The 23,104-nt window shown below is 40.8% G+C and overlaps 2 protein-coding genes across 2 annotated transcripts; one reads left to right on the forward strand and one right to left on the reverse strand.

The window, feature by feature from the left end:
* Window positions 1-1,900: 1,900 nt before the first annotated feature.
* LOC117504943 (solute carrier family 2, facilitated glucose transporter member 4-like) lies at window positions 1,901-14,209 on the forward strand. The gene is given in 13 exon segments (XM_034164425.1): window positions 1,901-1,933; window positions 5,010-5,105; window positions 7,583-7,743; window positions 11,155-11,279; window positions 11,403-11,518; window positions 11,617-11,779; window positions 12,277-12,464; window positions 12,597-12,701; window positions 13,123-13,221; window positions 13,301-13,364; window positions 13,367-13,457; window positions 13,459-13,501; window positions 14,003-14,209. Coding segments are annotated over 13 exon segments (1,491 nt in total).
* A 1,657-nt stretch (window positions 14,210-15,866) lies between these two features.
* On the reverse strand, window positions 15,867-20,256 carry LOC117504944 (Y-box-binding protein 2-A-like). The gene is given in 11 exon segments (XM_034164426.1): window positions 15,867-16,874; window positions 16,964-17,083; window positions 17,658-17,859; window positions 17,944-18,044; window positions 18,197-18,439; window positions 18,518-18,607; window positions 19,204-19,237; window positions 19,315-19,346; window positions 19,348-19,379; window positions 20,164-20,199; window positions 20,202-20,256. Coding segments are annotated over 11 exon segments (969 nt in total). The 5' UTR covers window positions 20,242-20,256; the 3' UTR covers window positions 15,867-16,835.
* Window positions 20,257-23,104: the final 2,848 nt, after the last annotated feature.

Below are 23,104 nucleotides of genomic sequence, written 5' to 3' on the forward strand. Positions count from 1 at the left end.
GGAGGACAGAAGACAGAAAACAGAAAACTTAAAGCAATATGTCTCAAAAATCAAAAAAGCACAACAAAACAAATGAGGAATGAACGGGAGGAAACGGGAGGAAAGTGGAGTCAACGTCTGTGACCGAACTATAAGAAACCGCCTAAAGGAAATGGGATTTACATACAGAAAAGCTAAACAAAAGCCATCATTAACACCTAAACAGAAAAAACAAGGTTACAATGGGCTAAGGAAAAGCAATCGTGGACTGTGGATGACTGGATGAAAGTCATATTCAGTGATGAATCTCGAATCTGCATTGGGCAAGGTGATGATGCTGGAACTTTTGTTTGGTGCCTTTCCAATGAGATTTATAAAGATGACTGCCTGAATAGAACATGTAAATTTCCACAGTCATTGATGATATGGGGCTGCATGTCAGGCAAAGGCACTGGGGAGATGGCTGTCATTACATCATCAATAAATGCACAAGTTTACGTTGATATTTTGGACACTTTTCTTATCCCATCAATTGAAAGGATGTTTGGGGATGATGAAATCATTTTTCAAGATGATAATGCATCTTGCCATAGAGCAAAAACTGTGAAAACATTCCTTGCAAAAAGACACACAGGGTCAATGTCATGGCCTGCAAATAGTCCAGATCTTAATCCAATTGAAAATCTTTGGTGGAAGTTGAAGAAAATGGTCCATGACAAGGCTCCAACCTGCAAAGCTGATCTGGCAACAGCAATCAGAGAAAGTTGGAGCCAGACTGATGAAGAGTACTGTTTGTCACTCATTAAGTCCATGCCTCAGAGACTGCAAGCTGTTATAAAAGCCAGAGGTGGTGCAACAAAATACTAGTGATGTGTTGGAGCGTTCTTTTGTTTTTCATGATTCCATAATTTTTTCCTCAGAATTGAGTGATTCCATATTTTTTTCCCTCTGCTTGGTCTAAAAAAGTAACCGTTACTGACTGCCACAATCTTTTTTTCTTGATTTCTTATAGTGTTTCTTAAAGCCAGAAAGTTGCCATTTGAAATGACTTTAGTTTTGTGTCATGTCTGTGATCTGCTTTTTTTCTACAAAATTAAACAACTGAATGAACATCCTCCGAGGCCGGTGATTCCATAATTTTTGCCAGGGGTTGTATAATTCCTCCCCCTTCTGCGGGATGAATACATAATGAACAGAGTTATTCAGTTACTCAGAGTTATGTGCTATATTATCGAACATCTTGTGCAAATGTCTTCCAGTCATTTCATATAAATTTCTTGTACTTATTTTATTAACAAAAAAAACATTGTTCACTGTTTCGGTACTCTGGTAAAATAATTTCCTTTGAGATAAATAAAGTTGATCTTATCTTTATGATGTCACAAAGATGTGAGACTATTTAGTATTATCAAATGTCTGAACAACACAATTCCTTTACAGGGAAAACTTAGTGTTGATTTCAATACTGTTCTTCAAATCTAACATTGACTCCTCTCTCAGTTTGCCCCCCCCCAAAAAAAAAAAAAAAAAAAAAAAAAAAAAAACTAAAGCTATCTTTTAAGCTCAACCTTTTGGACAGAATGGCTTTGAACTTCCTGTCCTCATGCCTTCAGCCAATGGTAGTTAAGGTCATGAAAGTCTTGCTTGTACCTCTGCAGCGGGAGCTTAAGAGTAGCCCAACCCCTACGGTAGCATTGTAAAGCGTGTGCATGGGTGTGCAAGAGTCACTCTCATCAAGGGGAGACTGAGGACATATTGCAGGACAGACAAGAGCCATCACTTTGGGCTTTGCTTTTGGATTATAATATTTAAAAAAAAAAAAGGTTTGAGTTGGGTTTTGTGGCCCATTGGGGGATTTTACGCGTCTCTATTTGGCACGCTTGTCACCGACTGTTCCGAGGTGCCGGGAGGCTCCAAAGTCATGCCGGCCGGGTTTCAGCAACTGGGAGCGAAGGTAATATCACATAGTGTCCACTTCTCACCTGTGTGGAGTTTCTTGTAAATTTTGCCCAATGGACATATTATATATATATTTACTAAAAGAGATTTTATTCGCATAGGATTAGCACATGGTGCATGTTTTGTCCTCAACAACTGCAGCTTCACTTATGCAATGGATTTACAAAACACATAAATGAGACAAAATGAGCAAAAAAGTTTTTCTCTCATAATTTCAGGCCTAAAAGGCAAATCTAAAGTTGTATGGAATGTATAACTGGCTGAATAATAATAACTACAAGCAGATTTGTCTTTTTTTAAGTAGGGAGAAAAACAATCGTTTCTGATCTGAAAGGGTTTATGTCATTATTTTGTTTTCAGCCGTGACCTTCGGGTGATTTTACAGGTCAGAGCTGACCTGAAGCTTGTTTTGGGTTTGTCAGGCCACCTCGTTGAACCGGTTGTGTAAGAGCTGCCCAGCTGTCTATGAGAAATCATTGTCATTTATCAGTCCTCGGTGTTTGGAAATTCCTCAGATTGTGGGCAGTTTCTCCGTAATAACCTTGACATAATAAGTCACGTGTTCTTTACAGAGCATGGAATCTGGAATGTGGCTGATAAACAAGCCTCCTCTTAGGTCTAGATTTGGGATCAGCTGTATCAAAATGTGCGTTTGAGCAAGAAAAACATTAGGTTTGCTTTTATTTGTAGGCTGCAGAGTTGCATGCAAATAAATACACAACACTTTCTGTTTACAGACAAATGATTATTAATTGATAATTCATAAGAAGGGGTTTTGTTTCCGGATTGATCATTTAAAAGTTAATTATCAAATCAAAATGTGCACTGCAGCTACACAGAGTCTCTGATCTGAAGGTTCGATGCCGACCTTATTTAATATGAGTGTGAATTAAATATATTTGAATTTTGAAATTCTGTTGGACAAAAGACGATATTTGTTGATATTGTTGTGAGTCTTTGAAATTGTGTTGGCATTTTTTATTATTTTTGACTAAATTAATTGATTGATATGAAAATAATCATAAGTTGCAGTCTAGATTCATACATAAACTGCAGATACATCACAAAATGCATTCACGTGAAGTGTCACTGAATAAGAATGTATTTTTTTGTTTTGGTTCTTGAGTACTAAACATCACTGATCTTAAAGCTTCAGAAGTAAAGGTCAACCCACAGTGTTGCGCACACATTTTATATATATATATATATATATATATATATATATATATATATATATATATATATATATATATATATATATATATATATATATATATATATATATATATATATAAATTGGTGCTGCAACAAATTACGATGAGCAATTTCCCCAAATATAAAATTATATTTTGCAGTGTTGAAATGAACCCAGAAATGTACAAAAAAAACAAAAAAAAAAACAAGAGAACCAAGTCCAAAAAAAAAAAAGTGAATACACAGGGGTTAACAGGGGTCAAAATATGAACACAAAATATAATCCAAAACCAGCGGTAACACAAATGGAGGTCTCAGGGTCATAAACTTAAACTAATAAACAAGGAACACTACACACAGGAGGTGACAAATGTATACCCACAAAGATCACAGGGGGAACCAAAGAGAAGAAATTGGCAACTAAACAAGGAAATAGTGCAGGCTCAAATATACAAATGAACAAATGAGTGGCAGGTGTGGGAAATAGGGGAGAGCGGGACACAACAGACGTGCCGAACTTAAACATATAAGGTGGCTAAAAACTCAACAGAAACCCAGCGGAAGGGGGGTTGTATAGAACCAAAAACATAATGATAACACTCGTCAAACTCAAAAGAGAACCACAAAATAACCAAATACCAAACCAAAGAAACACACACTGAAAACTAACATGGAACTCAAAAGTGTACTGAGTGCAAGCGGGTGAAAACAGGACTGAAACATAATGACAAAACACACAGAGCCACAGACAGAGGACACATCACCTAGATGACAGACACAAACAGGGAATCAAACACAGGGAATACCAGCAAAGGGGCACAGACAGAACACAATGACAAGCAACACCAGGACACCAACAAAGGACAGACCACACACTAAGGGGATAGATCACAACATAAAATAATGTCACAAGTCAGATATATGAATATGATAAGCATATTTTCCCTACATGACAAAAATGTCAGCTTTCAGAAAACGTGGTTTTCATCATTACATACTGATGCATTTTTCTGTTTCTCTAGTAGCTCTTAAAGGAGTCACCTTGTGCAAAATGTTTGAGATCTACCTCTTTATGGTTAAATATTGGTGGTGGTCCATGTTAGACATCCTCAAAATCTTATGAGTCTACATTTCTGAAGGTGGACGTTACCCTGCCATAATCAAAATTCAGGCCTAAAATAGCATGCTTTAGACTACTGTGACATATGTCACAGAGGCACATCTGGACCCATGCTGTCTCAATGAGACACGCCCGCTAAGCCTGTTTGCTACATGATCCACGCCCACACGATCTGTGGGAGAGAGGCGGAGATATGACAACCTCTCTGAAGGGATGGGGGCGTGGCCAGCAGCAGCTCCTTTACATTTCAAGCAACAAGCACAGAAACAGCTGTTTGTTCCAGACATGAAATAAGAATCCTTTTATTTGGCTGAAAGTCACAAAGTGCAAAACAATGTATGTGTATTTTGAAATGTTAATGTCTATTCCTTAAAAAGTGTAAAATAAAAGCTCTTTAAAATGTTTCACAAGCCCAAAATGGTGTAAATTGTGACATAAATTACACAATTCGATAACATGGCAACAAAAACATATTTTGCTTGAAACATTTAGGTTTTCAGCTCTTGTAGTGTTGCTGTTTTGCGGCTAGACCTCAAACCTCCAAGGTCAGCCTCTCCCTCACCGCTGAGACAGCTGAGCCTGTAGTTGTATTATTTGTTACCAGGAACACAGTTATATATAGTCAATGTTATGGTTGCACATAGGCGCGTGATTGTTAGTACAACTTTATTTTCCCCCGTATTTGTTTTATTAATTTTAATTACAATTTTAGTTTTACAAAGAAGATTCTAAAAATTGAACTGTGTTTCTGTTGCAGACAGTGACTGGAACCCTTGCTCTTTCTGTTTTCACCGCGGTACTGGGATCACTGGAGTTTGGATACAACATTGGCGTCATCAATGCACCTCAGAAGGTATACAGCTGATTACCAAGAAGTAGCCAACGATAAGAAAGAAAAGAATGTGGTTAAAATAAAGGTCAACAAATGATGTCTTAACGGCAAGGTTTGGTGTTTTAAGAAATGACGATAAAAGTGCTGTAACACTCAAAAAGCTGATATGGTGACATTTAATATGATGCCGACAAAGTGATTTGTCATTATTTACTGATTTTTAATGGCAATTCCACAACCACCCTCCAGTGAAGCTTCAAACGATGTTGACTGGAAAATTTGTCCAATAAAATAAAATTGCAATGTAGTATACAGTATGTGCGTCGGTTTTATCGATTTGATCAGAGATAAATTGTGTCATTGATGTTTTGCTACATCAAGAAGGTGCTGCACAGATATAAGGAGCTCTTAAATAATAAATTGTATATATATAGATAAAAACACATGAATCTTTAATGTGCACAGGCCATAAAATGTGTTGCTCCTCATATTACAGTCACATAAGCAGCTTCCCAGTACATACTGAGTGATTCCAGAGCTATGAAAAGTGTACCAAGTTGATTTATGAGCGGCAGTGTCCTTCAGAACCTTTACATGACAATCAGTCAGCTATGAATACCATTTTTGAAAATATGTTGCCAAATTCATTTAAAAAAAATACTCAAGTATTTTTACGGCATTTACCGGTATTTAGTTTTTGTATATTCAAATAGATAAAAACGCGTGTAAAATGTTCTGACTCGTAAGAGTTGTTGTGTAGGAACATCTAAGAAATGGATGTAATATATTGAAATAATTGCACAAATTTGTAGTTGCATTAAATCAAATCTTGGCATTGTGATTTTTAACAGTGCTCCCTTAGCACGTCCACCATTTGTTATACCAAAATGATGACACTGGGTTGACCAAAGTTTAAACCTAATATATGCTAAATGTTATTAATATTGTTATTATGTTAGAATTATTATGAATATTGTCGTTACATCCACATTAGGAATTGAAAATTCAAGTTGTATTGCCTGTTGAAATTGGGTGACGCTAAAAGCTACTGTATTGTCAATGTAGAGCTAATTATACGAAAATATGTAAAACACAACTGCAGCTTATAATGTCTCACTCGAAGCAGTCTGATATTACACAATGAACTCATACAGTGCGTCCAGAAAGAATTCACAGCACTTCAATTTTTCCTCATTTATGTTACAGCCTTATTCCAAATTGGATGAAATTGATTTTTTTTCCTCAAAATTCTACACACAATACCCCATAATGACAATGTGAATTTCTTTTGGATTTTTTGCAAATTTATTAAAAAACAAAACAACTAAGAAATCACATGAAGATCAAAATTGAGCTCAGGTGCATCCTGTTTACACCGATCAGCCTTGAGATGTTTTTAACAGCTTAATTGGAGTTCACATGGGGTAAATTCAGTTGATTGGACATGATTTGGAAAGGCACACACCTGTCTTCATATAAGGTCCCACAGTTGACAATGCATGTCAGAGCACAAACCAAGCATGACGTCAAAGGAATTGTCTGTAGACCTCCGAGACAGGATTGTCTCGAGGCACCACTCTGGGGAAGGGTATAGAAACATTTCTGCTGCTTTGAAGGTCCCAATGAGCACAGTGGCCTCCATCATCCGTAAATGGAAGAAGTTCGGATCCACCAGGACTCTTCCGAGAGCTGGCCGCACGTCTAAACTGAGTGATCTGGGGAGAAGGGCCTTAGTCAGGGAGGTGACCAAGAACCTGATGGTGACTCTGTCAGAGCTCCAGCATTCCTCTGTGGAGAGAAGAGAGCCTTCCAGAAGAACAACCATCTCTGCAGCAATCCACCAATCAGGCCTGTATGGTAGAGTGGCCAGACGGAACCCACTCCTTAGTAAAAGGCACTGTAATAGCTGGATACATAATTTGGAAATAAATTAACAGGCTAATTTGTTAGTTGCCTACATGCTAACTCGCTAAACTAAACATTGTTGTCAATGGGCTAGGCTTGGTAGTTAGTACATGTACATGCCAAATAAGAAATTACATATAATGTGTTTCTAAATTATCCAGTATTTTCTTCCAACTTAGTGTAAACTGTCTTCATCTAAATTTGGAACAATTTATACTTTAGTAGGGTGAAGTTTTGTAAAACTGTATTTTGTGGCATGATTAGCTACTATGCTAGCGATAACCATTTTGGAACATTTACAGTTGCCTTCTGACGCATGTGCAGGAAAGTACGTAGTGTATGAAGAACTGATTTCCATGTAAGTGTACTTTTAACCTTTTTATGTGCATCTCTTTTACAACATGTCACTCTAAAGTTAACACCAGTGCCACGTGGCAAGTTGTCATACTTCCATAGTCAGGCAACATAATACCAGTGGTTAGCTGAGTTGAGTCACTTTGACCTCAAGCTATAAGCATTGGCCGTTTGTCATATTTTCACATGCTCTTAAGCCATTTTATGCTTTCATGTTGTCTCTTAACACATCTGTGTAGATCATTGAGGATGACTATAATACCACATGGGTGCACCGATATGGAGAGTACATCCCCCCAGGGACGCTTACCTCCCTCTGGTCCCTCTCCGTGGCCATATTCTCCATTGGAGGCATGTTATCCTCGTTCTGTGTGGGTTTCGTTTCCGAGTTTCTGGGGAGGTATGAGACCACGTGTGAAATTTTACCTACTTGTACTGGAAATCCATTTTGTATTGTCTGTGCAAATCTCATGATAATCCTTTTGAATGTTTCTGTGAAGGCTCTTAGTTGTCCAGGTGGTTTCCATAGTAGAGAAGCTTGAATGTTTGACTGGACTGGGTTGCTTGACGCAAGGACGTTTTGCTTCAGATCGCAGAAGCTTCCTCAGCTAAAATTCTTGCTCTGGTAGTCTGACTTCTGTCTTGACCCTTATAGAGAATAACAAACAGGAGCCACAAAAGCTGGAATTTTAAACCTAACCAGACCCCTCCTACTGAGAGGCAGACTGCTATTGGCTAGTGACTAAACAATTGCTTTAATTAGCACCTATTGTGCTCTAGCTAACACCCTCCTACTAACAGGGTAGCTGTCCCTCCTAACGATGAGACTGACACCTCTCCTGACGGCTCTCCTGACAGCTCTCCCGATGACGTGAATGACTCACTACCATGAACAAAAGACTGAAACTGCTTTGACCTGAGTACTCCATTTTAAACAGGGGACAAAGCGAGGTTTAAAACTTTTGTGGCTCCTGTTTGTTCTTCTCTATAAGGGTCAAGACAGAAGTCAGACTACCAGAGCAAGAATTTTAGCTAAAGAGGCTTCTGCGATTTGAAGCGAAACGTCCTCACGTCAAGCAACCCAGTCCAGTCGAAGATTCAAGCTTCTCTACAATCCTTTGGAACCAGATGCCAGTTGATGTTAGGACAAATACTTCTTGTAATATTACGGAATCAGGTGCATATGCCTCAGATAGCACACTTCCTTATGTTTAAAGTAAACCAAAGTAAGACTGTTGACAATATTAAATACAGTTTTTATAAATGGCATAAAACCCATATCTTTTCTCGGTGGTCTGGCTTTGTTCCACATAGACCCAGTTTCCCACTGTAGCATGAGCTTGGATGTAAAGTGGACAGCAGCTGAGCGAGAGCTGGCAGCACTGTGTCATGGGGTGTGTGGGTCATTGGAGTCAGGAAGCTTTCAGCTGTAGTCCAGTGAGGATAAAGTGTTTCTTAAAAAAAAGCAACAACGAGATTATTAAAGACAATAGGAGCTGCAGTCACTAATGAGATCACATGTATTATATCTTAATTCCCTAAATCCAGCGTATTCACTTATTTTTGTATTACACCGCCCTCTGGAGGAAAGAAAAAATTCATTCACATACAAATAAATGTACAGAAACAAGAAGCTAACTAGGAAAAAAAAATCCTAAAATGTCTGAATTTTAAATTGTTCTCAACAGATGTTAATTGTGTGTATATTTTTATTGTACCTGTAGGTTTTATTGTGAAGAGCACATTGAATTTATCATTAGTATTTATTAAGAAAAAAAAGAGACTATTTTTGAGCAAACATAATCACATCAACATGTCAGAGCTGAAACTAACTTATTTGAATTATTAATGAACCGCTTGATTGATCAGTTCCTTTTTTTTTTAATGCTACACAACATTTTTAATGAATGCAGAGTATGATCATAAATTATTACATTAGTACTTATTTTGCGCAGTGGACCAAAATCCATATATATATTCAGTGTTTCTGGCAACCAATACCGACTGATATAACTTTGACTGATAACTACTGATATATCTGGTTTAAAATCAATATATGGTGATATAAAAGCACTTTAATCAGTCTATAATGTTTGTAGAGAACCTAATGACATGCAACAAAATTTTAATGAAATGAAAAGCAGTAGATATCACTCTTGCCTTTAAGCAAGAGGGTCTTGGGATCAAGGCCCACTGTACCCACTATCCTTGTACATCTGGAAGTGTCAGGAAAGGCATTAGGTGGAAAAAATCAAATCAAATCAATTTTATTTATATAGCGCCAAATCACAACAAACAGTCGCCCCAAGGTGCTTTATATTGTAAGGCAAAAGCCATACAATAATTACAGAAAAACCCAACGGTAAAACGACCCCCTATGAGCAAGCACTTGGCGACAGTGGGAAGGAAAACTCCCTTTTAACAGGAAGAAACCTCCAGCAGAACCAGGCTCAGGGAGGGGCAGTCTTCTGCTGGGACTGGTTGAGGCTGAGGGGAGAGAATCAGGAAAAAGATATGCTGTGGAAGACAGCAGAGATCAATCACCAATGATTAAAAGCAGAGTGGTGCATACAGAGCAAAAATAGGTAATAAAAAGAAACACTGGGTGCATCATGGGAAACCCCCCAGCAGTCTAAGTCTGTAGCAGCATAACTAAGGGATGGTTCAGGGTCACCTGATCCAGCCCTAACTATAAGCTTTTTCAAAAAGAAAAGTTTTAAGCTTAATCTTAAAAGTAGAAAGGGTGTCTGTCTCCCTGATCCGAATTGGGAGCTGGTTCCACAGGAGAGGAGCCTGAAAGCTGAAGGCTCTGCCTCCCATTCTACTCTTACAAACCCTAGGAACTACAAGTAAGTCTGCAGTCTGAGAGCGAAGCGCTCTATTGGGGTGATATGGTACTATGAGGTCCCTAAGATAAGATGGGACCTGATTATTCAAAACCTTATAAGTAAGAAGAAGAATTTTAAATTCTATTCTGGAATTAACAGGGAGCCAATGAATACAAGCCAATATGGGTGAAATATGCTCTCTCCTTCTAGTCTCTGTCAGTACTCTAGCTGAAGCATTTTGAATTAACAGAAAGCTTTTCAGGGAACTTTTAGGACAACCTTATAATAATGAATTACAATAGTCCAGCCTAGAAGAAATAAATGCATGAATTAGCTTTTCAGCATCACTCTGAGACAAGACCTTTCTAATTTTAGAGATATTGCGCAAATGCAAAAAAGCAGTCCTACATATTTGCTTAATATGCGCATTGAAGGACATATCCTGATCAAAAATGACTCCAAGATTTCTCACAGTATTACTGGAGGTCAGGGTAATGCCATCCAGAGTAAGGATCTGGTTAGACACCATGTTTCTAAGATTTGTGGGGCCAAGTACAATAACTTCAGTTTTATCTGAATTTAAAAGCAGGAATTAGAGGTCATCCATGTCTTTATGTCTGAAAGACATTCCTGCAGTTTAACTAATTGGTGTGTGTCCTCTGGCTTCATGGATAGATAAAGCTGGGTATCATCTGCGTAACAATGAAAATTTAAGCAATGCTTTCTAATAATACTGCCTAAGGGAAGCATGTATAAAGTGAATAAAATCGGTCCTAGCACAGAACCTTGTGGAACTCCATAATTAACCTTAGTCCGTGAAGAAGACTCCCCATTTACATGAACATGAACATGAAAAAATGATACTAAATCAGTATGCAGATCCATACCAGATCAACTGTGGCAAAGATTCACAGTGTCTAAAATTGGGGTACAGTTTAATCAAAGCTGACTGAAAGCAAAGATGCTTGTTTGTGTTTGGTCAGGAGGAAAGCCATGCTCATAAACAACGTGTTTGCCTTCATCGGTGGAAGTCTGATGGGGTTGTCGAAGCTCTGTCACTCGTTCGAGATGATGATCCTCGGACGCTTCATTGTGGGTGCCTACTGTGGTAAGTCTGAACAGTTTTTTCTTTGCTACTTTCCACCATTTTTGCAGTATGCAAGTTGGAAATGTTTTCCATCTTGTGCCCAGGCCAAATAGATTTCAGGTTCTTGTCCTCACCTATTTGCAGGGTTGGCATCAGGCTTGACGCCATTGTACGTGGGTGAGATATCACCCACCAGTCTGCGAGGTGCACTGGGGACGCTACATCAACTGGCAATCGTCATCGGCATTCTCATAGCACAGGTAGGACAGTGGTGTACTGCACCTCTGCCTTCACTGTTATCTAAAGGAATACATCGACAGTCGTAAGACTTTTTTGATATTTGTTGTGCTCTGTGTAGGTCCTTGGTTTGGAATCTTTGCTGGGTAGCAAGGACTTGTGGCCAGTCCTTATGGGGGTAACCATTGTGCCAGCTGTTCTTCAGATGGCACTTCTGCCCTTCTGCCCCGAGAGTCCTCGATTCCTGTACATTGTCCGCTGCCAGGAGCAAAAGGCCAAGATCGGTGAGCACAGACAGGCTATGTCAGACTGTTCTTGAGACATCTTTAAGATGCCTCAAGTCCACCCAGCTGTAAATGGGCACTCAATGTAGCAAGGGAAGTAACCTGTGTCGGGCTGGTGTCCGATGAAGGGGAGGAGGGGAGTCGTAGGCTCTCATCCTCTTCACAAGGAATCTCTGGATAATCACCAGCACCAATGGGCCTCATGGCTAAAACAGGACTTGTGACTTCTTCTCTCTTAAATCAGTGTCTTAAACAGTTACAGGTAACACTTATTAGGTTTACACTGTTACAACTTTTCTACAACATTTACGAAAGTGAACACCAGATCACCTAGTAGGTCCAGTATGCACCAACTAATGCCTAAAACCTCCAAATTGCATTTGGCCTTCAAGAACTTTTAGCCAAAATATTCTTACTTTTAAAGTTTCTTATCAGAGGACAACAATTCATAATACCTAGAGGTGGATTGTCGCACCTTCTGTCTTTCCTTGGTGCAGGCCTAAGGAGGCTCACTGGCAGGCAAGAGGTGGGAGACATGCTGACAGAGATGAAGGAGGAGAAGAGGAGGATGGATATGGAGAGGAAAGTGTCCATCATGGAGCTTTTCCGCTCACCCTTCTATCGCCAGCCCATTATCATTTCCATCCTGCTCCAGCTTTCCCAACAGCTGTCCGGGATCAACACAGTAAGTCGCAGATTACTTTACGTTGCTCTGCCACCCACGATATGTCAGTTACATCAATAAAATGCCAAATTATCAGAGGGTCTGTGCAAACACTACTGATATAACCCAAACCTGTTCTACCCTTCTGACTAGATATTCTACTACTCCACAAGTATCTTCATGAAGGCCGGAGTCCAGAGTCCAGTCTATGCCACCATAGGAGCCGGCGTTGTAAACTGTGCCTTCACTGTTGTATCGGTCAGTAATTAAATCTAACGTGCTTTTTGGTGTGTTTTTTTCTTTCTTATAAGTGTTCAGTCTTTGTTAAATAAGCCACAGTACAGGTTCTGGTACTTGGTTCTACCAGAGACCCTATTACTGTTTAACGTGTTATTAAAGAGCAAATAAGAGCAACACTTTGGTCACTGTTTCCGTTTTGTCGCAGTTCAAACATCCATTTATCCAAATAAACGAGATTAGTTTGGCAGGTCACGATGGTCCAGTGTCACCAAACAGGTTGACATTTTGAAATGTATTTCATCACAACCTTGTCAAAGCCTATAAATATTTGGAGATAGTCTAGAAATCTGAATGAAAAAACAGTTGGGTTTTATGCAACTAAAAAATCGCCCCGCTTGGGTTACGACCCCAAGACAAACCTGTTGTTCTCCTTTAACAGCTCTTCCTCGTAGAGAGGATGGGTCGGCGGACACTCCACATGCTGGGACTGGAGGAATGTGCGTCGTGCCATCATTATGACTATAGCTGTGCCTTATTGGTCAGGTCTCTTCAGGGTTTTTTATTTCTCACACAATGCAGAGGTTCCATATGTTAACGCTTCTTCTCCTACCTAACAGGACAGTGTGCCTTGGATGAGCTACATCAGCATGCTGGCCATCTTTGGTTTTGTAGCGTTCTTTGAGGGGGCCCTGGCCCCATCCCCTGGGTCTTCGTTGCTGAGCTTTTCTCTCCAGGGTCAAGGCCAGCTGCCATGGCTGTGGCTGGTTGCTCAACTGGACTGCCACTTCCTAATTGGCATGTGCTTCCAGTATATTGCTGTGAGTAATTTTTTTTTTTGCAACCTTTGGCAACACTCCATTTCAGATCCATCTGTAAGAAGTAAGAGAAGTCCACACACTGAATGAAAGTAGTCCAGAACTGTTTGATTGCCCTGATGTATATCCATTGTTTTTGGTTGATCACGTTCTAATACGGTGTGCCTCAAGGAAGCTGCCATGGTCCTTTGCGATTCTTGCTTTAAATACTTGTCTAAGGCAGCAGCATCAGAAAGTCTAACAGCATTTTTTAGAATTATGCTGATGACTTAATTTTACATTTCTTGAAACTGATGGGAGAAAAAATACAAAGTCTGAGCTAACTCACAACATGAAAAACTTCAGTTATTAAATGAGCATTTTATTAAAGCAAAGGACTTATTTAAATTAAACATTTTTGAACATTGCATCATTTCCTATGTAAGGTGCCATTTCATTCTAATGTAGGTCACCAAAAATGGGTTGCTCCAAGCCCACAATTTGTTTTTCCTTCCTCTTCACCAGAACCTTTTTGGGCCGTACGTCTTCTTGATCTTCGCAGCCTTCCTCCTCTTCTTCCTCATCTACACATTCTTCCGGGTTCCAGAGACACAAGGGAAGACTTTTGACCAAATTGCAGTAAACTTCCACTATCGTTCACCAGGACAAATGATGGACATGGACAAACCCAGCACAGAACTGGACTACTTAGGAGAAGAATGCGTCAACTGAGAATCCCTGTGTGAGGAAGCGAGTATCTTAGGCAGAACTGTGGACTATGGACTTTAAAACTCAAGCAGGTTTCTCACTTTGTGTGTAAATTTGGGCTTTAATGATGTACATATAGAGTGCTGTACCATAGCAGATGTGAACATGCGATATTCTAAAATATTCAACTGGTAACATGCTTTGCAACAAATAATGCGTATACACAGGATTGTACTCCATGGCAACGTTGCAATATTGGACCGGGAATTCCTGCACTCAAGACAGCCCACACCTTCAGTTTGTAACCAAAACTATAAAATGACCACGCTCACCTAAAACTGGGAACCAAGGATGCTTAAATCATGTTTTAATCATTAACTACATGTAGCATAGATATGTCAAGCAAGCAGCATATCCCATTGTTTGTAACTTAGAAATCTAATTTGAAGATTTGCGTGCAACAGAAGCACCAACTGGCGGAGGGATTACTTTATCAAATACAAGTTTTAGAACATGTTTCCATGTTATTGTCGGTAAGGGGCATTAAGGTGCATTTCTAGTATTAACATTACATCACTATATAAAGCACTACAAGTATTGGTTCCATGAGCCTGGAGTCAATTTTGACTTAATCAGTACTACTTAAAGGGACTTGCACAGGGTGCCATTGGACTATGGTCTCAAGACCCACCCCAAAAGAAGTGCAAAAATGGGATGAAATTGCTTATTCTGGCTTGCATCTGACCAGGCAGGTTGATGAAGTGCAGACCTGGAAAGGGGACTGAAAGACAATCTAGCCTCAGTGTACTAGGGCCTACACACACACACAAAAAAAATAATAATAAAGGTAGCCATCCCAGGATGGTAGCTATAGTCATATAGGTTATACAGTATACGTATATAAAAAAAAAAAACCCCACACACACAGGCTGAAGCATTACACAAGGGGTCAAAATTTAAAAGCAGTCCAATACTGGGTATACATCTAATCAACATTTGCAAAAAGGTATAGTTTGGACTATTCCTTTTTGAAACCTTGTCAACTTGTAATTTTCAACCACAAAAAAAAAAAAAAAAAAAAAAAAAAAAAAAAAACACACAGTACTGCAAACTGAAACTGACCTGTCAGGGCCAAATACCTTTCTGGAGTCTTTATCAGATAAATGTTGCATACTTTAACGAGCTATTTATTTTGACCCCTGTCAAAAATTGTTAATTAGCCTCGACCTGGCTACAGCTAACATCCTGGGATGGCCACCATACATTTTGTGTAAGCCATGGTACACTGAGGCAGAAGTATAGGTGTTGTTTAGTCCCCTTAGGTGGTACCAAAAACCTGCTTGGTCCATTGATTATGTGGCTTGTCTTGCAGTTTAAGGCTCATGAAGTGAGTCTAGCAGGTAGCTGTACAAACAAGGCAGTATAGTGTAAGATGCATGATCTATCTGATAAACGTGTGTTCGTTCTGCAGCATTTCTGCATTGTGTCTGTTCTTTAGTCTGATTTATAGTGTGACAGTTTCCTCTGTACAGAATAAATGCTGCTGTAGTCACAATGTGATTAAAGAGTGCCAGTACCATAAATATTATAAAAAGGACCCAACTGTTGACCTGTCATTGCATTTCGACACTCATTTCAAAGGCAGATTACTTACGGAATCAACCCCACAGAAATGATGACATATGCCAAGATGTGCAGATAGGATTTATTAGTTAGCATCTTTAGACAACATTGCACATAACATCCTCCAAAGAAAAAAAAAAAGGCATACAAACGAGTAAAACAAAATTTGATTTAATTAATCCAACCTCAACTGAGGCAAAGGGAGCAGCATGTTTAAGAATCAAGGTGGCAAACGTAAACACTCCCTGAAAGCGCAAATCTAACCCGCTTGGTTCCCTTTTCACCCAAATTTTAAAAAGATAAATAAAAAAAATCAAGGCTGGTTCCTTTCGTCTAAACTTGACATTGCGTTAAATAAAGTTTAGGGCGCTGGAATAACGGTTACCAAGCAGATTTTTTTTTAAATTTATCCCCATTTTCTAAAGCTGAATTTAATTTCTTCATGTATACCCACCAATCTGCATCCAACTCTTCCTCAGTGTCCCTCAACACCCAGATGGGGAAAGGAGGAAGCAGTGGGGTGGGTTGTAGGTTGAGGGCAGGGAGGAAGAGCAGTGCATGTGTTCTGAAATAGATCCAGTCCTACCACAGGACACAAGAAAAACAAAAATATAAAAATAGAAGCTGCAAGGAGATTGGTCAAGAGAAAGACGATTAACAAAAAAAAACATACAGGCAATCTAACCCTGATATGTTTTAATTTGAAATCCAGGTTCCAAATTTAAGCTTCACTTCAGCAGCCAAGAAGCTTCATGGATTAAACCAAAGGCTCGGTCCAAACGTAAGCGGACAAGTCCTTTAAGACTTGGCTTAAAGGGATAAAAATTCCAGCTGCTGGAAAACTAGAGAGGGGAGAAAAAAAAAAAAAAAAAAAAAAAAAAAACAGACAAGTGTCCGTCTTCTTTGCCTTTGTGAAAGGCAGCCAACAAAGACGCAGTAGCACAACAAGTGCAACCTTACACTCGTGTCGCCCACCCTGCCTGACTCAGGGTTGCACCATTTCAGTGTGGGTGTCACACGGCTGTCCTCACTCTGTTGGTGCTGGGTCTGTTGTAGCAGCTTCCTGCTGCAGGGAAAACAAATACACACCACTAAGCACCAATAATTCAAACCAATTAAAAAAAAATTAACAAGATGGCAGCATGAACACCTCACCTCAGGCGAGTTTGGCACTTTGGGAGATGCCTTTGGTGACTTTGATGTGGCCTTTGTGTCACTTTGTTTTGAGGTCTGAGGTGCGGTTCCAGGCTCTGATGCAGATTTTTCTGTGTCATTCTACATACAGAATGTAAAGACACAAGTGGCCTTAAGTGCTTACAATGATATTTTCCAAACCAAATAAATGATATTTAACCATCCTGCAAAATCTGTAAATAAAGCCATTTCTGTTCTGTCCAACTATGCGACTTCTCCACATTACTGCAGTGAAGTCAGAAATACAAGTATCAACTTAATACGCCTTACTTTTAACAACGGAAAACCTGAATCCAGGTAATGTTTGATTTTTTTTTTTTTAACCCAAGGCCAAAATATGGCCATTGGGTATTGTGAAGGCCTTGCTTCTGTCTGTGCTCAACATAAGTCCAGTCCTTTTACTGACAGTCTTCAAATTCACAGGGAACAATTCTTGAGACATCAATCTTAGGATAAATTCAAAGATAGCTAAGCTTGACCTATTTTAAGAGGTCAAAAACTCACATTCTGTTTCCTATTTGTATGCTCAGACACCTAAGGGTTTTTTTTTTTATAGCACTGAGTTATATTTTATGTTAGCAGACAACCTGCAGAAATATAGCGAGAAGCACAGCTGTTTACTTCCATGTTTTACAAATTTGATACCAACTCTCACTTTAGAAGTAGAGGATTCAGAGTTCCTTTGCCTTTGGCGTCTAGATGGACGGCGTGGTCTCTGTCCCTGGCTCTGTGCTGTATTGCTATTAGTTTGTGGGGCCTCTGACTGCTTTGTCTCAGCCTGCTCCTGGGTCTGAGCTGGAACAGCTGTCTGTTGGCCCTCTGCTGGCTGTTGGGGAGGTGGTCGAGGGCGGAACGGTCTGTAGATCCCAGGATAGTGGACACATTTGACAGAGCACAAGATGCTGCAGTCAGTGCAAAGAAACCAAGACTTGCAACCTCACCTGCGATATGGACGCCAGAACCTGCGCCGCGGTGGCTGCCGTGTCTCCTGGGTCTGCTCGTTGTCTTTTGATTCACTGGTCCTCTGATCACTAGCCTCCCCCTGACAAATCAATAAGTTTGAACACTGCAGTTGTCAGCAACAACTGTTTATCTTTAAGATCCAGCTTATCTGAAGTCATAATTCTCAAAGGTGTAGTGCAACACTTTCTTTGTATTAAGATCTATTCCTAGCTACAACAACACTCAGCAAACCTCTTCTGCCTGCTGCTGAGGTCTACGGGGCCTGCGGCGGCGTTGTGGAGGTCTTTGAGGCACATTTTCTCCCGACGAGCCACCTTCAACAGTGGCTGCTAGGTCATCAGCTGGTTTGCTCTGGTCACCTGGCCGAGGGCTGCGAGGGAAGAACCGTCGTCGAAAACGGCGTTTGTTTGGTGCATAGCGGCTTCCTTTGACTGGAATGCCACCTGGACCAGTCACGTTTGCCGCTTCTGAGCCCTGTGTTTTTACAAAGTTAAATTAAAAAAGTGTGCAACTGTCAAAATTTAATTCATTATAGTACCCTGTGAGTATTACCTTGGGTGCCTCAATCACGTCAAACTCCACGACTTCTCCGTCTCCAACACTGCGGAGGAATTTGGTAGGGTTGTTCTTCTTGATAGCAGTCTGACAAAGAGATTCAGCACATAACTGAAGTGCTTCATGTGCTCCACTAATTCGAACTGCCTAGTGTAAGACAATTTGAGTTTGTATGTACAGATTCCCAACAATGGAGGATGCTAGCAGCAGTTCCTTGCTTTAATTTCATGCACTGTGCATTGCATGTACAGTCAGTCAACTAGATTCATACAAGCAGGCGGAGGCAACTAGGGAGCATCAATGCTTATTGGAAAAAGTGCAGGCAAGTCAATTAAATTATTGCATGCAGCAGTGGAACAGCAAATTAAGCAGGTAAAACTACTCTTCTGCTCCTCTGACTCAATAAGGAGTCCTCCCGCTTTGGCTTTAGAGAAGAAGGTGCCACTGATTGCACCAGCCAACAAAGCGAAGACTAAAACTGCTCATATGAAGAAGAATTAAACTCAGTCGCCCAACAAATGCGTCTCCCCCTTGGAAGATATCAAAGAGTAATTTCTTACATGGTGGTGTGGGAAGTTTCTTTGAACTCTATGAAGTGGTTTCAGAGGAACTGCAAGAGTCATGAACAGACATGGTGTGTGTGTGTGTGTGTTTAGCTAGTTATTAAAACGTACCACCCTTACCTGATGAACAAATACATCTTCTTTGGTATCATTCCTAAGACAGAAGAAGGTCAAGTTTCAGAAGTCAATCTTTAGATTTAAACACCACAGAGTTGAAAATAGACACTGTACCTGTTTATGAAGCCATATCCATTACGCACATTTAAACCATTTGACTGTCCCTTGCACCAAGGTGGCTGTAAGACAATTCAACATTTGGGTAAATGCTTCCAGTCAAAAGTTTAAAAAATAAATTTTTGCATTCATCATAGCAGACCTGCTTACAACGAGAAATGTGAGCTGCACCTGTCAATCATTAACCGCGAGACTTTGAAACTAGCAGATCACGAGGGAGGGCTACCACACGACAAGGCCACATTCTAGTTTTTACCTCGTTAGAGGTCACACCAAAAGAGAAAAAAACCCACGCTGCCAACCAAACATGTGCTTTATTCGAGTTAAGAGGACAAATGGGGAGGAAGACAAATTCGAAGTTGTTTGCACCTGTGCGCGCGCGCACCGGCGTCATCTCTAATGCGCGAGCGCTTCAGCTGATAAAGAGAAATTAGGTCAAAGAGTACCGTTATCAAACGTAGGTTTAACCAGGACAACAAACACCTTAAGTTTGAAAAGAAGTGCGCAAAATATCGTGTGAAACAGGTCACACGTCTGAGCAAATGAGTTCGTTAAGTTTTCACGGCGGTGGTCCGAGTCATTTTTGATGCCCGTTAATAAATAAGCGGGCACGTGCGACAAACCGCAAGCAAAACAACTAAACTCTTGGGAGTATGTAACTGATTAATTACAGGCATGAGTTATCTTTTTAACATCACATCCTAAACATTATATTCGAATAAAGTGTTTTATCTCACGGGTTAAAGAACCATAAATAAGTCACTAACATCAGACGCGCGCGACCCTGTGGCTCGTTGTACCTTGACCGCAAAAAATAAATAAATAAAACTGCGTTCGAAAGCTCACCGATGACTTTCCTATCGGGTTGTGGACTGTCCTCAGCGGTGCCGATGGTGGAGCGCTCTGCGCCTCGGCGTCGGTCATGTTCGCTGTCGGTTAACTCCACTTTCGTTACTTCTGCTCTTCCCGAAACTTTTTAGATCCAACACGGCGAAGTTTTTTATCCCGACATCCCCGCGGCTGCCGGACGGAAGCCGCGCCTTCATGGTTTCACAACACTCCAAGCTGGAATATGATTGGCTGAGCGCCCCTTGGCAATTGCGAGGGAAAAATTGACAGGTGGTCTGATAAATCTCTTCTTTGTCTTTCGGCTGTTCCCGTTAGGGGTCGCCACAGCAGATCAATCGTTTCCATCTCACCCTGTCCTCTGTATCTTCCTCTGTCACACCAACCACCTGCATGTCCTCTCTCAGCACATCCATGAAACCTCCTTTTTGGTCTCCCTCTTCTCCTCCTGCCTGGTGGCTCCATCCTCAGCATCCTTCTCCCTATATACCCTGGGTCCCTCCTCTGCACATGTCCAAACCATCTCAATCTCGCCTCTCTGACTTTGTCTCCAAACCGTCCCACCTGAGCTGTCCTCTGATATGTTCGTTCCTAATCTTGTCCATTCTTGTCACTCCCAAAGAGATCTCAACATCTCAGCTCTGCCACCTCCAGCTCTGCCTCCTGTCTTTTTGTTAGTGCTACTGTCTCTAAACCATACAACATAGCTGGTCTCACTACTGTTTTGTAAACTTTCCCCTTTCACTCTTGCTGATATTCTTCAGTCACAATCACTCCTGCCACCTTTCTCACCCCTGCCTGCACTCTCTTTCTTTCACCTCTCTACCACACTCTCCATTACTTTGAACAGTTGACCCCAAATATTTCAACTCATCTACTTCACCACTTCTACTCCTTGTAACTGCCTATTCCACTGGCTCCCTCTCATTCACACACATGTACTCAGTCTTGCTTCTACTGACTTTCATTCCCCTTCTCTCCAAAGCATATCTCCACTTCTCCAGACTAGACTCAACTTGCTCTCTACTCTCACTACAGATCACAATGTCATCTGCAAACATCACAGTCCATGGGGACTTCTGTCTGATCTCATCCGTCAACTGTCCATCACCACTGTAAACAAGAAAGGACTCAGAGCTGATCCTTGGTGTAAGCCACCTCCACCTTGAATAAGTCTGTCATTCTGACTGCGCATCTCACCGCTGGTCACACTATTCTTGTACATGTCCTGCACTACCCTGACATACTTCTCTGCCACTCCAGACTTCCTCATACAATGCCACAACTCTGCTCTTGGCACCCTATCATAAGCTTTTTCTAAGTCCACAAACACACAATGTAACTCTTTCTGTCCTTCTCTGTACTTTTCCAACAGTATTCTCAGAGCAAACATTGCATCTGTAGTGCTCTTTCTCGGCATGAAACCATATTGCTGTTCACAGATCTTCACCTGTTTCTAAGCCTAGCTTCTACTACTCTTTCCCATAACTTCATGCTGTGGCTGATCAGCTTTATGCCTCTGTAGTTACTGCAGCTCTGCACATCACCCTTGTTCTTGAAAATAGGAACCAGCACACTTCGTCTCCACTCCTCAGGCATCCTCTCACTTTCCAAGATTTTATTAAACAATTCTGGTTAGAAAACTCTACTACTGCCATCTCTCCTAGACATTCCATGCCTCTATTGGATGTCATCTGGACCAACTGCCTTTCCGCTCTTCATCCCTCTTCATAGCAGCCCTCACTTCCTTCCTTGCTAATCTCTTTTACTTCCTGATTACTCTCACCACATCATCCAGCCTTTTCTCTCGCTCATTTTCTTTATTCATCAGCTCTTCAAAATATTCCCTCCACCTTCTCAGCACACACTCCTCACTTGTCAGCACATTACCATGTGCATCTTTTACCACCCTAACCTGCTGCACATCCTTTCCAGCTCTGTCCTTTTGTCTGGCCAATTGGTACAAGTCCTTTTCTCCTTCCTTACTATTCAACTTCTTGTACAGCTCGCAATATGCCTTTTCCTTTGCTTTTGCCACTTCTCTTCTCGCCTTATGCCGCATCTCCTTGTACTCCTGTCTACTTTCTTCATCTCTCCGACTATCCCAAAACTTTTTCGCCAACCTCTTTCTCCTTATGCTTTCCTGGACCTCTTCATTCCACCACCAAGTCTCCTTGTCTTCCTTCCACTGTCCAGATGTCATACCCGTACTGCCCTAGCTGTCTCCCTCACCACATCTGCAGTACTTTTCCAGTTGTCCAAAATTGCTTCCCCTCCAACTAGTGCTTCTCCTCACCTGCTCGCTAAATTTCACACAACAGTCTTCCTCCTTCAGCTTCCACCATCTGATCCTTTGTTGAGCTCTCACTCTCTTCTTCTTCTTTACCTCTAAAGTCATCCTACAAACAACCATCCTATGCTGTCTAGTGACACGCTCTCCTGCTACCACCTTACAGTCTGTGATTTCTTTTAGCTTGCATCTCCTATAAAGAATGTAGTCCACCTGTGTGCACCTTCCTCCACTCTTATATGTACCCTGTGCTCCTCCCTTTTCTTAAAGTAGGTATTCACCACAGCCATTTCCATCCTTTTTGCAAAATCAACTACCATCTGTCCTTCCCCATTCCTATCCTTGATACCATATCTACCCATTACTTCCTCATCACCTCTGTTCCCTTCACCAACATGCCCACTGAAGTCTGCTCCTATCACCACTCTTTCATGCTTGGGCACACTCTCCACCACCTCATCTAACACACTCCAGAAATCTTCTTTCTCCTTCATCTCACAACCTACCTGTAGGGCATATGCACTGATGATATTCATCATCACCCCTTCAATTTCCAACTTCACACTCATCACCCTGTCAGACACTCACTTAACCTCCAACAAACTTTTAACATACTCTTCCTTTAAAATGACCCCAACACCATTTCTCTTC

Source organism: Thalassophryne amazonica, chromosome 23 (genome assembly GCF_902500255.1).
Source record: "Thalassophryne amazonica chromosome 23, fThaAma1.1, whole genome shotgun sequence".
Lineage (NCBI taxonomy): Eukaryota > Metazoa > Chordata > Actinopteri > Batrachoidiformes > Batrachoididae > Thalassophryne > Thalassophryne amazonica.